At 44.3% G+C, this 12,491-nt stretch overlaps 1 protein-coding gene across 3 annotated transcripts in view; it reads left to right on the top strand.

Annotated features, from left to right (window-relative positions):
- LOC144818802 (prostaglandin reductase 1-like) overlaps window positions 1-11,166 on the top strand; it is a 330,315-nt gene extending 319,149 nt beyond the window's left edge. For all 3 annotated transcript variants that reach the window (XM_078676574.1, XM_078676573.1, XM_078676572.1), the window contains exons 9-10: window positions 5,130-5,248; window positions 10,560-11,166. In XM_078676574.1, coding sequence (XP_078532700.1) covers window positions 5,130-5,248; window positions 10,560-10,670 — 230 coding nt within the window. In that variant the 3' untranslated portion in view covers window positions 10,671-11,166. The remainder of the gene's footprint in view (window positions 1-5,129; window positions 5,249-10,559) is intronic.
- The last annotated feature ends 1,325 nt before the right edge of the window (window positions 11,167-12,491 follow it).

Below are 12,491 nucleotides of genomic sequence, written 5' to 3'. Positions count from 1 at the left end.
CATTTGCATTGAGAGTAGGGGAAGAGTAGCTCCTGATAGCCTGCCCTGCCTGATACAATGCTGGCTCCGCCCCCCTGCCAAGCAACTGATGACTCTGTGCCTGGCAGGGACTTTCCTGGCCCACCTCCTGCGGGGCGACTGATGGCCCTGCCTCTGCCAGTGACAATGCTGGCTCCGCTCCTGCTGGGCGGCTGAAGACTCTGCCCTGCACAGTGAATAGGCCAGGTGCCTCGGCCTGGCAACACCCACAACAAACCCAAGATGGGGGGAAATTCCCCTGCATGGACAAAGGGATCAAAGCCAAAAAGGGGTATAAGAGAAGGACCAAGAATTTAGATCACTTCTGACAAGGAAACCTGAACCAAGGACAAGAAGCCTGCTGATCCAAGGACTGCCTACCCCTTCTGCCAGAGTGCTGTTTGTTGGGGGAATCCTGCAGTTGCTTCTTTATTTTTGCCAAGGAACCAGGAGAGAGGAACTGAGTGTGTACTCTCAAACTTGCTAAAGAAAATCTCCAAGGGTTGGAAGAGTGCCAGCCTCCTGTTGAAGTCACAGGGCCAAAGGACTTCATCTATTTGCTAAAAGTGCTTGTTGCTGGAACCTGAAATCCAGCACCTCTGAAGAATCCAGCAATCTCGACGCCGACGGACGCCGCCGAATCCAGCTCGACATCGTGAGTAACGGCTCCAGTGTCCCGCACCTTCAACGCCGGCCGCCGGGCCCGATCGACGCCAGTAGCGACGCCAGTGAGTAGCGAGTTCGGCTCCAGCTCCAAGTGACCCTGTGTCGATGCCGCCGCTGATCGCATCGACCTCGAGCCCTCTCGATGCCGTGAGCGCTGCTCACTCTTGCAACATCATCATCGACATCGACGACGCCGTATCCTGCTTCGCCTCGTGAGCGCTGCTCCTGCCTGACTTCGGTCGACGCCGCTGCAGATCGCCCCGACTCCGAGGCCCGATCGAAGACGCGACGCCGGACATCTCGACACCGCTGATCAGCGAGTGCTTCACTTTTCCAAGGTACTGTGTTGTGGGGGTCTGTGCGACTCCGGGCTCGACGTAGCGCTCCTCGCGGTCGACGCCGAACCTTTGGATTAACTTTGCCTCGACGTCGTGTGACTCCCGTGTGGGTTACATTGTTGCCAAGAACTGTGTTTTAAAGAAGAAGAGTTGCTTTTGATACTAAAGACTTTGTGCTAAGAAGAAACTACGCTTGAACTATTATTTTTCCTTCCAAGAGTATTTATTAAGATTGTGGTATATTTTTGTCGTTATTTGGTCTTGTGCTAAGCCTTATATAAAAATCCTTATTTTTATAATACTACTGTGTCGTGTCCATTTGTAGTGTATTCACTTTATTACTGTATGTGGTCATAAATGCTTAACGCACTACCTCTGAGATAAGCCTGTCTGCTTTGCCAAGCTACCAAGGGGGTGAGCAGGGGTTATCTAAGTGTGTGATCCCCTTGCCCTGACTAGAAAAGGTGTGTCCCTATTTGTCAGAAGTGTATACCTCTGCCAACTAGAGACAGCCACTTCTAACAGTTAGAGATTGTTTTCATTCTTGCTGCCATGATTTTGGGCCATACATGGGAAGATTCTGATTATCCATTGACTACCACATCTACACGTCTGGCAGTAGCCCAGCATTGGCTATCCCAGACCCATCTCTCTCTGCAACTATGATGACCAAATGTTTGGTCAAAATATGCTATAGAAATGCTAACGGCACTGGTGAGGGACAGGATCCTGAGGTTTAAAGTGATTTGGTCCCTATTCCACACTTCTATTAAATGCCATGGGAAAGTTGGTTTGGGTTCAGGATGTATTCTGAAAATAATCTGTACATCTGATGTTTGAGATCCAAGCTCCTCTGATGACTTGATGGGAGGCAATGATAGCACTTAGATTTGAAGGCATATTGAGGGTGCTGTTAATAGAGGGAGGAGGTGGTGACTCAAGGACACTCTTAACTAATAATAATAATGATTGATCCTACAGCATTGTTATACACTGAGTAGAAGGAGACTCGTAAAGGTTGATCCTGGAATTGGTATTATCAGATGATTAGGTGTTCTGTGCTTAGTGCTGTTGTGAATTTGTTGTATGTTTGACACCATTAGATATCTTCATTACTTTTATGCGTTTATCACTTTTGCAGTCTAGACATGCTCGCTTATTTAGTTATAGAGCTTCTTTCTCTGCAATATGTTGATAATGTTGGGTAAAATAGATAACTTCCATTTTTCGGTGTATGCATTATCAAGAGCACGCCTTTAGACAACTGAGCTTTGATTTGTAAAATGTACCTTTTGCATATGTTTCTATAGAACTCAATAAAACATTTTTAAAAAGTGTAAACTTGCCACAGCCATGTTGGAGTAGAAGAGTGCAACACAAACAAATGTGCTATTGGAGATATCTGCATGGTTGCATAATGTGCTAAAGAATAGATGGAACCACGTTTGTTGAACCACCAAGAAATACAATGACAACAAATAAATAGAAAGTTTGATCACTAAATTGGTTGTTTTTAGGCATTGTTAACATGCTATAGGGAAATAGGTTGTAAAGGAGGTATGCATTTTTACATTTTATTTTGTCATTTGTTGTGCAATTTGAAAAATAAATTAGTGTGCATTGCTTCATGTACATAACAAATAATTAAAAAATATAGGAACCTTGAAAGACTTAAGTTACCTTAAAATGATTGTGTAAGGAGCTCCTCCAGGCCTCTGTGGCTCAATAAATATGGACCTATCTACCTGCCCACACAACTCCCTGCGATACTTGTCAAAGGAGCTGAGGGATTTTGGTGACGTGGCCGGCTTCAAGATCAACTTCTCAAAATCTCAGATCCTTAACGTCTCAGTCCCGGCGGCTGACATGCAAGACCTCCAGAAGGACTTTGCCTTTTCGTGGGTCCACTCCAACATCCCATACCTGGGGATTCGCTTGGCTCCTACTATAGCACAGACAGTCGCTCTCAATTACAAGATCTTAGTCGAACAAACAACCAAGTCACTATCTGACTGGTCCCGATTACAGCTTGCATGGTTTGGTCGCCTGGGAGCGGTCAAAATGACGATCCTCCCGCGCATTCTTTACCTCTTCCAAATGTTGACCTTGAGCCCTCCACCGAGTACCTTGCAGAAGCTTCAGGGGATGCTTACTAAGTTTCTGTGGAACCACAAACGTCCGCGGCTTGCATCCTCGTGGAACACGGTCCCGCGGGCCAGTGGCGGCCTGGGCTTTCCCTCCCTTGTGGTGTACTATCAGGCGGCTTGTTTGCGCTTTATTCTTGAGTGGAACAGACCGCTCTCTAGCAAACACTGGCTCTTCATGGACCAGGCAGTGGCAGGCCGCAATATTTGGCGTGAATTGTGGCTCCCTCGTAAACATAGGGTGTGGGGCTTATATTTGTCGCCAGTGACATCACCAACGATGAAGGCGTGGGACCGCTTGGCAAAGCGTAAGGGCTGGACCACTTTTCCGTCACCCATGTCGCCCATCGTCGATAACCCGAACTTCCTGCTAGGCTGCTCATTGCCGGTCTTCCAACGCTGGAGGGAGGTGGGCTGCAAGAGGGTAGGCCAACTCTTTGACCTCGATGGCTTGATCTCGTTTGCCTCACTGCGCCGGGACCACTTTGCCCTCCCAGAATCTGATGCCTTCTCCTATTCGCAAGTAGCACACTGGGTGACGCAATCTCCCAACATGGTTGATATGTCCCGCCCACTAACGGCCCTGGAACGGTGGGTGATATGTAAAAAAGAAGACAGCAAACTTATATCTGACCTATGTGCCCTGATTGTTGCACGTCCTAAAGCCCCGCGTACCAAAGCGCAGGTTCGGTGGGAGACATAGATGGGCCGCCCGCTGTCACTTAAGGAATGGGAAAAAGTGTTTTATCGCGCACAGCACACGGCGGCCAACGTCGCAGGGGCTGAATCAGCCTACAAAGTAGTGTCATATTGGTACCATACCCTAGCGCGGATTCACTTGTGGAACCCGAAGTGTTCAGGTCTTTGCTGGCGGGGCTGTGGGGCGCCGGGCACGCTGACGCATTTGCTCTGGCACTGCCCGAAACTGGAGCGTTATTGGAAGGTGGTCCTTGATGATATATATGAGGCCTTTTGCATCGCATTCCCCAGGGCCCCAGAACATGTGCTGCTGGGGCTCCCGCATCCAAAAGCGTTCCCTTTGCGCTCCATGAGGGGCAGACAGATAGCCCTAGCTTTGCTCGCAGCACGTTTAGTTATACATACACAATGGTGATCCCCTGCTCCTCCCGACCCGAGGGATTGGATTCGACGTCTGTGGCATTTGTTGGCCATGGAGAGGCTTTCATTGTGTGTGGATGGTAAAGGTGAGGTGTACGCTGAACTGTGGGAACCATTTATTTACCTTCTATCCTGAGATCTGCGCGAGGTCACATGTCCCAAGTACTTACAAATCCTGCACCTTATCCTGCTGGTCCCCCAGGGTACAGTCAAATAGGAGTAGAAGGTCTGGGGCACACTGTGAGTCGAGAGGGACGTGGAGTGAGTTAGGGTACTCATTGGAGCTGATGCGGAGGTGGGAGTGGGGTAGGGGTGGGGGGGAGGGCGGGAATGGGGTGGCGGGAGGGGTTTGTGTTATTTTACTGGTTTGTTTTTCTTCTCTGTAAAATGCAGTGAACGCAAAAGGTTATGGCTGTTCCTTCTGGGTTGACATAGGGTTTCGCCGGGTCGCCCCCCGGGGTGTAGGCCCAAAGGCTGTGTTCAAATGTTGTTGGAATGTGCTCTGCCGGCCGGTGGATGTAGGCAGCCAAACTGTGCTACGTGCTGGTATACGGCTCAATTAAAATGATTGATTCTAAATATGGACCTATCAAACCAAGTATGAACCCTTGCATGTCTATGTTTTGGAGGTTTTCTAATGTAGCCAGAGATAAAATGTATTCAAATGTTCAAGTTTTTCAGAGCGTGCAAAATGTTATAGCTAATGGTGCAATATGCTATTTATTTTAAAAGACCTGTGATTGTTTTTTGAGGGCACATAACTTTTTGAACCACCCTGTTAGATACATAATCAAGATTGTGTTAATTTGATTATTCATCAATCTCTCTGTTTTTCTCTAATCAGGCCCTTATGTCCAGGTTCCTTTAGTTATGAATGAACTTCGCATGGAAGGATTCCTTGTCAATCGCTGGATAAAGAGATTTGATGAAGGCTTAAGGCAGCTGCTTGCCTGGATTTTGGAGGTAAAGCTTTTTTTTGTTGCAGAGATGGAAGCGCACAACACACTTCTGAAGATGGTGCACCTGTTGAGAGCAGATACCAAACTTGACATATTTACCGGCATAAAACTAAATTAGGGCTGAAGCACCAAGCAACTGCACTTGGTGTTGGTGTAAATGCCAATCAACCATCCTAAATGGTTTCCATTGTTTCCATCTGGTGAGACACAGGATGTGCATATACATATACTATTCTGCTATAGAGAAATAGCATTTTATAAAATTGCATCTCTGAAATGGTTATGTTTATGGATATTTGTTGTTTGGAGTTAGTATTTTTAATAGATCATTCCCAGCCCCAGGGTTGTGCGGCCTGTGTTGGCAAAATTTGCGGCAAAAAAAGTTGCAGTCTAAATCTGAAATCTATGCAGTATTATTGCAGTAGGCTGAAAATACACCATGTGCGAAATTGGGTTGTTGGTTGAGTGGGGTGGAAACCCTGCTCAAGTAACAGCCATAATTCCTGTCAGGCTGAACCACTAAAGTGACTAAATTAACCGGCGCTTTAACCTCTGGTAGCTTGGCACAAAAACAGACAGGCTTCACTTAAAGGCAATGTGTAAAGTATTTACGCAGCACACCAATTTAGATAGATAGAGCAAATTTTAATAAAGTATTTGACACCAAACAACAAAAATCCAATCAGTAGAACCTGAGTTATAAATCTGTAAATGTTCAGGTAAAAACTAGCGCTTTAAAGATCAATGTACCAACTGCACACATCTAGTCATTTTAGGGCGGGTCATAGTAAAGAAAAATATGGGCACCTGCGTTGAAGCATGAGTTGGATACAAAAAGTGGCATGTTGGAGAACCGCAGCCTTAAGGCCTGGTGGCCCAGGGTACGCCTGAAATCCCCGGGATTCACCTGCCTTGTCAAATACAGAGACACGGACTCTTCGTCTGGCGTAGGAGATGGTATTTATTAGCTGCAGCTAGTACAGTGGTCTTAGAAGTCGTCAGTACAACGAGGTTCAAAAGAGACTGCCACCTAACTCCGTGGCGCACAGGTTTATATATGGTACAATACAATGTAAAATACAATTACACAAGAGCATACGACATAGGCAAACATTTATGGACAATGCCTTAAGTCTTAAGGCAACTCAAATTTCCCGGCATGTTTGTTATTCGACCCCTTGAGTAAATTATGAGTGAATCCACACAATTCGATTTTCAAGTAGAGAAAACACAGCTGCATGTAGTAGTAGGACAATCGTGAAACAGGAGAATACATGAGACATGTAGCGAAGGACAGCAGATAAGATAACCTGAAGGAAAGAATGGTGTGAGCCAACAAATAGTCCGGACGGGGATTAATCCGCTCAGACAGGAATTAGTACTCGGCCAGGTCCTGACACTCGTTAGTAAACATAAGTAAAGAAGCCACCTGACACGTAAATGCAGAAACGACAAAAACATCGCGCTCGCCGTGCTGCCTGAGTGAGGGCAACACAAAATGGCGGCTACGTACAAAATGGAGTCTGAGCACAAACAAATTTGTAATTTACAGAACCTCAATGGGCCCAGTATGCGCTTACTGTAAAAGAAAATTGGGGGGGGAAAATGCCTGAGAAGGTAAAGTGAGCAGGGCAAGGCTGCAGGCGGTGTCTGTGGAGGAGGTGTGGTGGTCAAGGAGCTGCTGGACAAAGTCACGGTGAGCATTTCTATTTTCAGACTAAGAAGCTTTTTCGGAAGTTGAAAATCTCCAGCGGTATGAAGATAGAAGCTGTAGCTGATGAGGGCTCCATGAGGCTGGACACCCTTCTACGAAGGACCTCGGAACAGAATGTGCTGCTGCAAAACAGAGCGTAGGAGGAGCTGCCGCAAAGTCAGGTCCACTGGCGATGCATCACGGGCAGGTCGGCGTGCGGGTAGTTCTTGGTCTCCTCTCTGTTCTCATAGCACATTTTACCACAAGTTTTGGATTTTGGATATCTTGGCACCTTTAGCACCACTTCTAAATATCCAAGATTGAAGAGGAAACACTTGGAGGGTGAGGACTCATTCAGGCTTGGTCAAGGTGCAGCTTAAAGATGTTTGGAGACTTTTCTGTACCTGAGGCGGGAAACAGCATGTACAACACTGCCAATACCACGTGGGTAGGTTACAAAGCAAACGTTATATCATCCGCGTTGTTACCACACATGGTATTACATTGCAAGTCCTTTCTACACCAGGGAATGTGTTGGATTTTAAAACCAACACATTCCCTGCTGCAGCGCTAACTGGCGTAGGTATAGTAATTTATACTATTCCTAGGTTCAGCGTGCCATCTAGTGCAAGTCATAGAAACAACTTGTGATGTAAAGCCATGCGTGGTAACAACGCGGACGATGTAACGCCAGTGTTATAACCTACTGCGTGGTAATATATCGTGTAGTAAAGTCATACATTCCCTGCGGCTCTGATCAGGAAGCCAGCCAACTAGCCCTTGGAGTCACTCTGGTAATCTGGAGTTTAAGGAGTGGAACAGGGTGCAAGCAGCAGGGCTCAATGCAGGCTTCAGGCAGCAGAGCAGTACTTCCAGGTGCAGCAAAGCAGTCTTCTGAAGAACACGTCAGCCCACAGCAGCAGGCAGTCTTCTGAGAGTCCTTCCCCAGGTCCGCAAAGTGTACTAAAGCTTGGGTCTGACGGTCCAATTTTTAGGAGACGTCTCTAGAGATTTTCTTTGAAGTGCTTGGAGTTTCCTGCCTCTCCTACCCAGGCTCCAGGATGACTACAGGAACAATGAGGTAGTATGAAGTATTTTCTGTGAAGAAAGGGCCCTGCCTATAGATGTGCAAGTGGGGCTTTGCCCATCTCCGCCCCCGGTCTTGCCAGTGATGGCCCACCCAGGCACACATAATCCCTGCATTGTGTGAATGTCTTGGAAGATTAAGCAACGCTCAACTGCCAACTATACCCAGTCATGTGACCTAGGAATAGGCTGTAGGCACCAAAGAGTTATGGCAGGAAAATGCTAACTTTCTAAAACTGAATTTTCAAAATTGCGAATTAATATCCGACTTTACCATTAAAAAAGGATTTTAAATTACAATTTCTCAGACACCAAAGATAGATTTCCTACCTTCTCCCAACCAAAAGCTGCCTACACCTAATGGGGCTTGACCCAATTAAGGAGAATGAGGGTGGGGTACTCAAAGTAACATATAAAAAAGCACCTTCATCCACCAACCTTTGTACCAAAATAATAAAACCCATCAATAAACATGCAGAAATTTTGCATCACGTCTGTAGTCATTTACTATGGATACATTCATGATTTCTGTGAACTCAGGTATTTTTCTACAGTGCTTTTATAACATGAACAGAATAATCAATGCACATTACAGCACATTCATCTTAAATGCAAACCATGCCTGATCAATAAGAACATTGAATTGTTAAGCCATCCTGGTTTTACAGCTGGATATTTAAGGCCCAAGTTACAAAACGTTTTGTGCCCATAGGTCCAACTGAGTATCTCTAAGGAAAAATACAATATTCCAAATTGATGTTGAATACATGCTTAATTCAAGAATACAAAAGATGAGAGAGGCATTGTTGTAAAAGCATAAATTCGTAGGGTTTTAATCCAACAGAGGATGGAGAACAGTGATGACAGAATGACAGAAAGTCTTTCACTCTGTGGTATTGTAGATCCTTTTATTCATTATTTAGTACACAACAGCCAACGCGTTTCACCCTTGTGGGCTTCTTCAGGGCAAGTAAGTAGTCCACACAGTCGAGAAAGGGATTTTCAAAGGGCAATAGCCCAAATTGTTAGGCACTTTCTTAATTGTTTTTTCAATCGCAGAGTTTGAGGAAGTAATTTCAATGTGTCAAGCTCCATAATGACTGTCCCTTTCAAGAACCAGAGTATGTAGTGTTGCGCGCTCAGTCGCCGGCTTAATCACACGGCCATTGTGGAGACTCTTGTCACGTCGAGTGTTTCAAGAAAAATGGATCTTGACACATTGAAATTACTACTTCAAACTCTGCGATTAATAAAACACAATAAAGAAAGTGCCAAACGATTCAGTCTATTACCCTTTGGAAATCTTTCTTGACTGAGAGGACCACTTACTTGAAAAAGCCCGCAAGGGTGAAAGGCGTTGGCTGTTGTGTAATAAATAATTTATAAAAGGATCTATAATACCAAGGAGTGGAAAAACTTACCTTTTCTGTCATCACTGTTCTCCATCCTCTGTGGGATTAAAACCCTACGAATTTATGCTTTTACAACAATGTCTCTCTCATCTTTTGTATTACTGTGTTTTATTTGAGACCATAGTGGGTGGCTGGTTTCGGGAGATGGGCATTGATTGTTTAGCAACTGCTTGGAGTATAATTGAATTCACTGTGATTTACTTAGAACAAACACTGGTAGTTGGTGCAGCAAGATATACCCTGCAACTGTGCGTATATGTAGTAGACATGCCTAATTCACACTTCTCACTCACTTCTAAAAGAAAACTCTAGCACAAACCGGGCACTATAGAAAAAACTATTGGAATCTAAATTCTTGACTTCCTGCTTGTAGCCTAGAGACATTTATTACACAGGTTCCGTGCTTAACAGTCAACCACCAATATTTCTCATGTTCACTACAATATTTCACTTCTTTTTGATCAGAGTTGCTTTTTTACTTTGCCATTTTCTTGTTGTGTTTGTGATCTTTCAAAGGGCAAGTCGCTAAAACAGATGAAAGACTGGCAATTAAAATAATGAAAATTAAGACATTAATTTAAGAACAAGAAGCCTGGCATTTTAAAGAACAAAAATGGGGACACTAATTTAAAAATAATCAAGAGATAATCAAGAGACCTTGCCGCTGCTGAAACATATTTGTGATTGTTGTGGTATATGCAAACTCCTAACTATTCAATTTATCTGTTAGCTTCACATGTGAGGCTTTCTCCTCTAGAGATTATACTTGGATGTCAAGTTGTGTTTATTACTCACTGGATGTTACCGTAAACATCAATTAGTTGATTGTGGATGACGAAACCTGCCTTTTAAACTGTATACAAATAATATTTAGGTTTTCTTAAAAAATCTGTTCTATTGTTACCTCTCTTTTACGTAGAATACAGTTACTGTCCTTTGGTAAAGTGATCTGAAACATGTTAGCTACAACTTAGCTAGTCCCAAGAATATCCAACTGACTGAGGTACCTGGGTGGAAGACAGTGTGTTAAAGTCAAAGGATGTCTGCAACCATTTACAATGTTATGCAAAAATATTATGAGAATGTATGTTTTCAAAGTAACCATTTTTTTCTTTTATTTACAGGGAAAACTCAAGTACAGAGAGCATATCACTAAAGGATTTGACAACATGCCTGCAGCCTTCATGGGAATGTTAAGAGGAGAAAACACAGGGAAAGCAATCATAACTGTATAAAATATGATGCACGTTCTATTTTCTTACTTTAGTGTTAGGCCACTGTCTTTCTTCGTAGGGGAAAAACCTGTCTCTCCTTTAATTAAGAAATGGGGAACAACATTTCTTGCAACCTTTATCTTTCACTGCATGTTTCTCATTGCTTATTGTCCCTTTGGAAGACTCTTTATCTACCTTGATATACTGTTCTGGTGCATTTATATATTTGTATTATAATGCAAACCATTTGGAAGGTTAGGAAATCTTTTATGGGTTTACTTGCTGGGGATTACTTTCAAACATGTGAAGTGCTATTAAAAGTGAATGGGTCTTAAGGACAATTTGTCATGGTGGAGTGGTTTTGATAATAAAAATCCTTTTACAACCATTTCAATAAAAAACATTTTATGTTGTATGCATACCATGTTATTGACCAGTTGTGGAATGCTTTTCCTGTAACAACATTGTATTGTATTTTTTTACCCATATGCTAATAAAATGCTCGCTTCTAATACTATCTATGAGGAATGGATTGTTGATTTACGATTTATCAGACCTGGTCATAGGAAACTAAATACTGTTTGATCTATAAATGCAACCAAATCGTGTGGCTGCTATGGAAATCTGAAAATCTTCACCATCCGAAATATCTTCAGCGATTTGTTGTAAGATATCACCTATTCCCTTGCTTTTGAATATGGTTCTTTTAGAAATGGGGGTGTCTAGTTGGCAGAGGTAGGTACCTTTGTCCAAATAGGGACCTTTGCTTCTAGTCAGGGTAAGGGAGATACACTTCTAAAATAACCCCTGCTCACCCCTTGGTAGCTTGGCACGAGCAGACAGACTTATCTCAGAGGCAATGTGTAAAGCATTTGTCACACATACAGTAATACAGTGAAAACACTACAAATGGACATCACGCCGGTTTAGGAAAATAGGTAAGTAATATCTAAACCAAAACAAGACCATACAACATAAATCCACAATACAGTAATACAAATGTGACTTTCAGATGGTAGAAATAGTTCAGTTCAAGCAAATTGCACCTGCAACACTTTTCTCACAAAGTACCTGGGATGCGTCACACAAACAAACAAAATGGGGCGCCGGGAAGGTGATGCGTCGGTTCCTTACACTCAGGGAAGGTGATGCGTTGGTTCCTTGCTCCGGGGAGGTGATGCGTTGGTTCCCTACCAAAGAGGAGGTGGTGCATCCATTTCTTAGTGCGTGGGGAGGTGATGCATCAGTTTCTTACTGCAATCCCCAACGATGCGACAGTCTTGGCGCCGTGATGCGACAATCCGGTGATGATGCGTGAACTTGTGCAGTCGCACAGAAGGCCTTGCATAGAACTCAGTGCGATGATCTTGGACTTTGGAGATCAGTGCACTTGATGCTGCGTGCGGCGAGTTCTCAAGCCGCGTCAGGCGCTGCGACGGTTTCTTCAGTGATGTGTCAGAAACAGGTGCAGATGCGTCTCGCTTCTTTAGTTTTCCAGCTCCCAGCGGAAAACAGTCTCTAGAAGTACAGAACAGCAGCAGGCATCTCTTCACAGATAAGAATTTCCAGCAAGGAAATTCAGGCGAGCTGGTGGTGAAGTCTTTGTGTCCCTGAGACTTCAGAAAAAGAGACAGGCTCAGTTTCAAGCCTTTGGAGATCTTCTTTCAAGCAGGTGACAAAGCGAAAGAGCAAAGTCCTTTTCTCCTTTCCTTGGCAGCAAGTAGCCACTGCAGGCCAACCCCAGATAGCACACAGGGCAGGGGCAATATTCCTCCTCAGCTTCTCCGGCTCTTCTCCTTGGCAAAGGTTCCTCTTGATTACCAGAAGTGATATAAAAGTCTG

This window comes from Lissotriton helveticus, chromosome 2_1 (genome assembly GCF_964261635.1).
Source record: "Lissotriton helveticus chromosome 2_1, aLisHel1.1, whole genome shotgun sequence".
Classification (NCBI taxonomy): Eukaryota; Metazoa; Chordata; class Amphibia; order Caudata; family Salamandridae; genus Lissotriton; species Lissotriton helveticus.
This window is presented reverse-complemented; position numbering and strand designations above follow the sequence as displayed.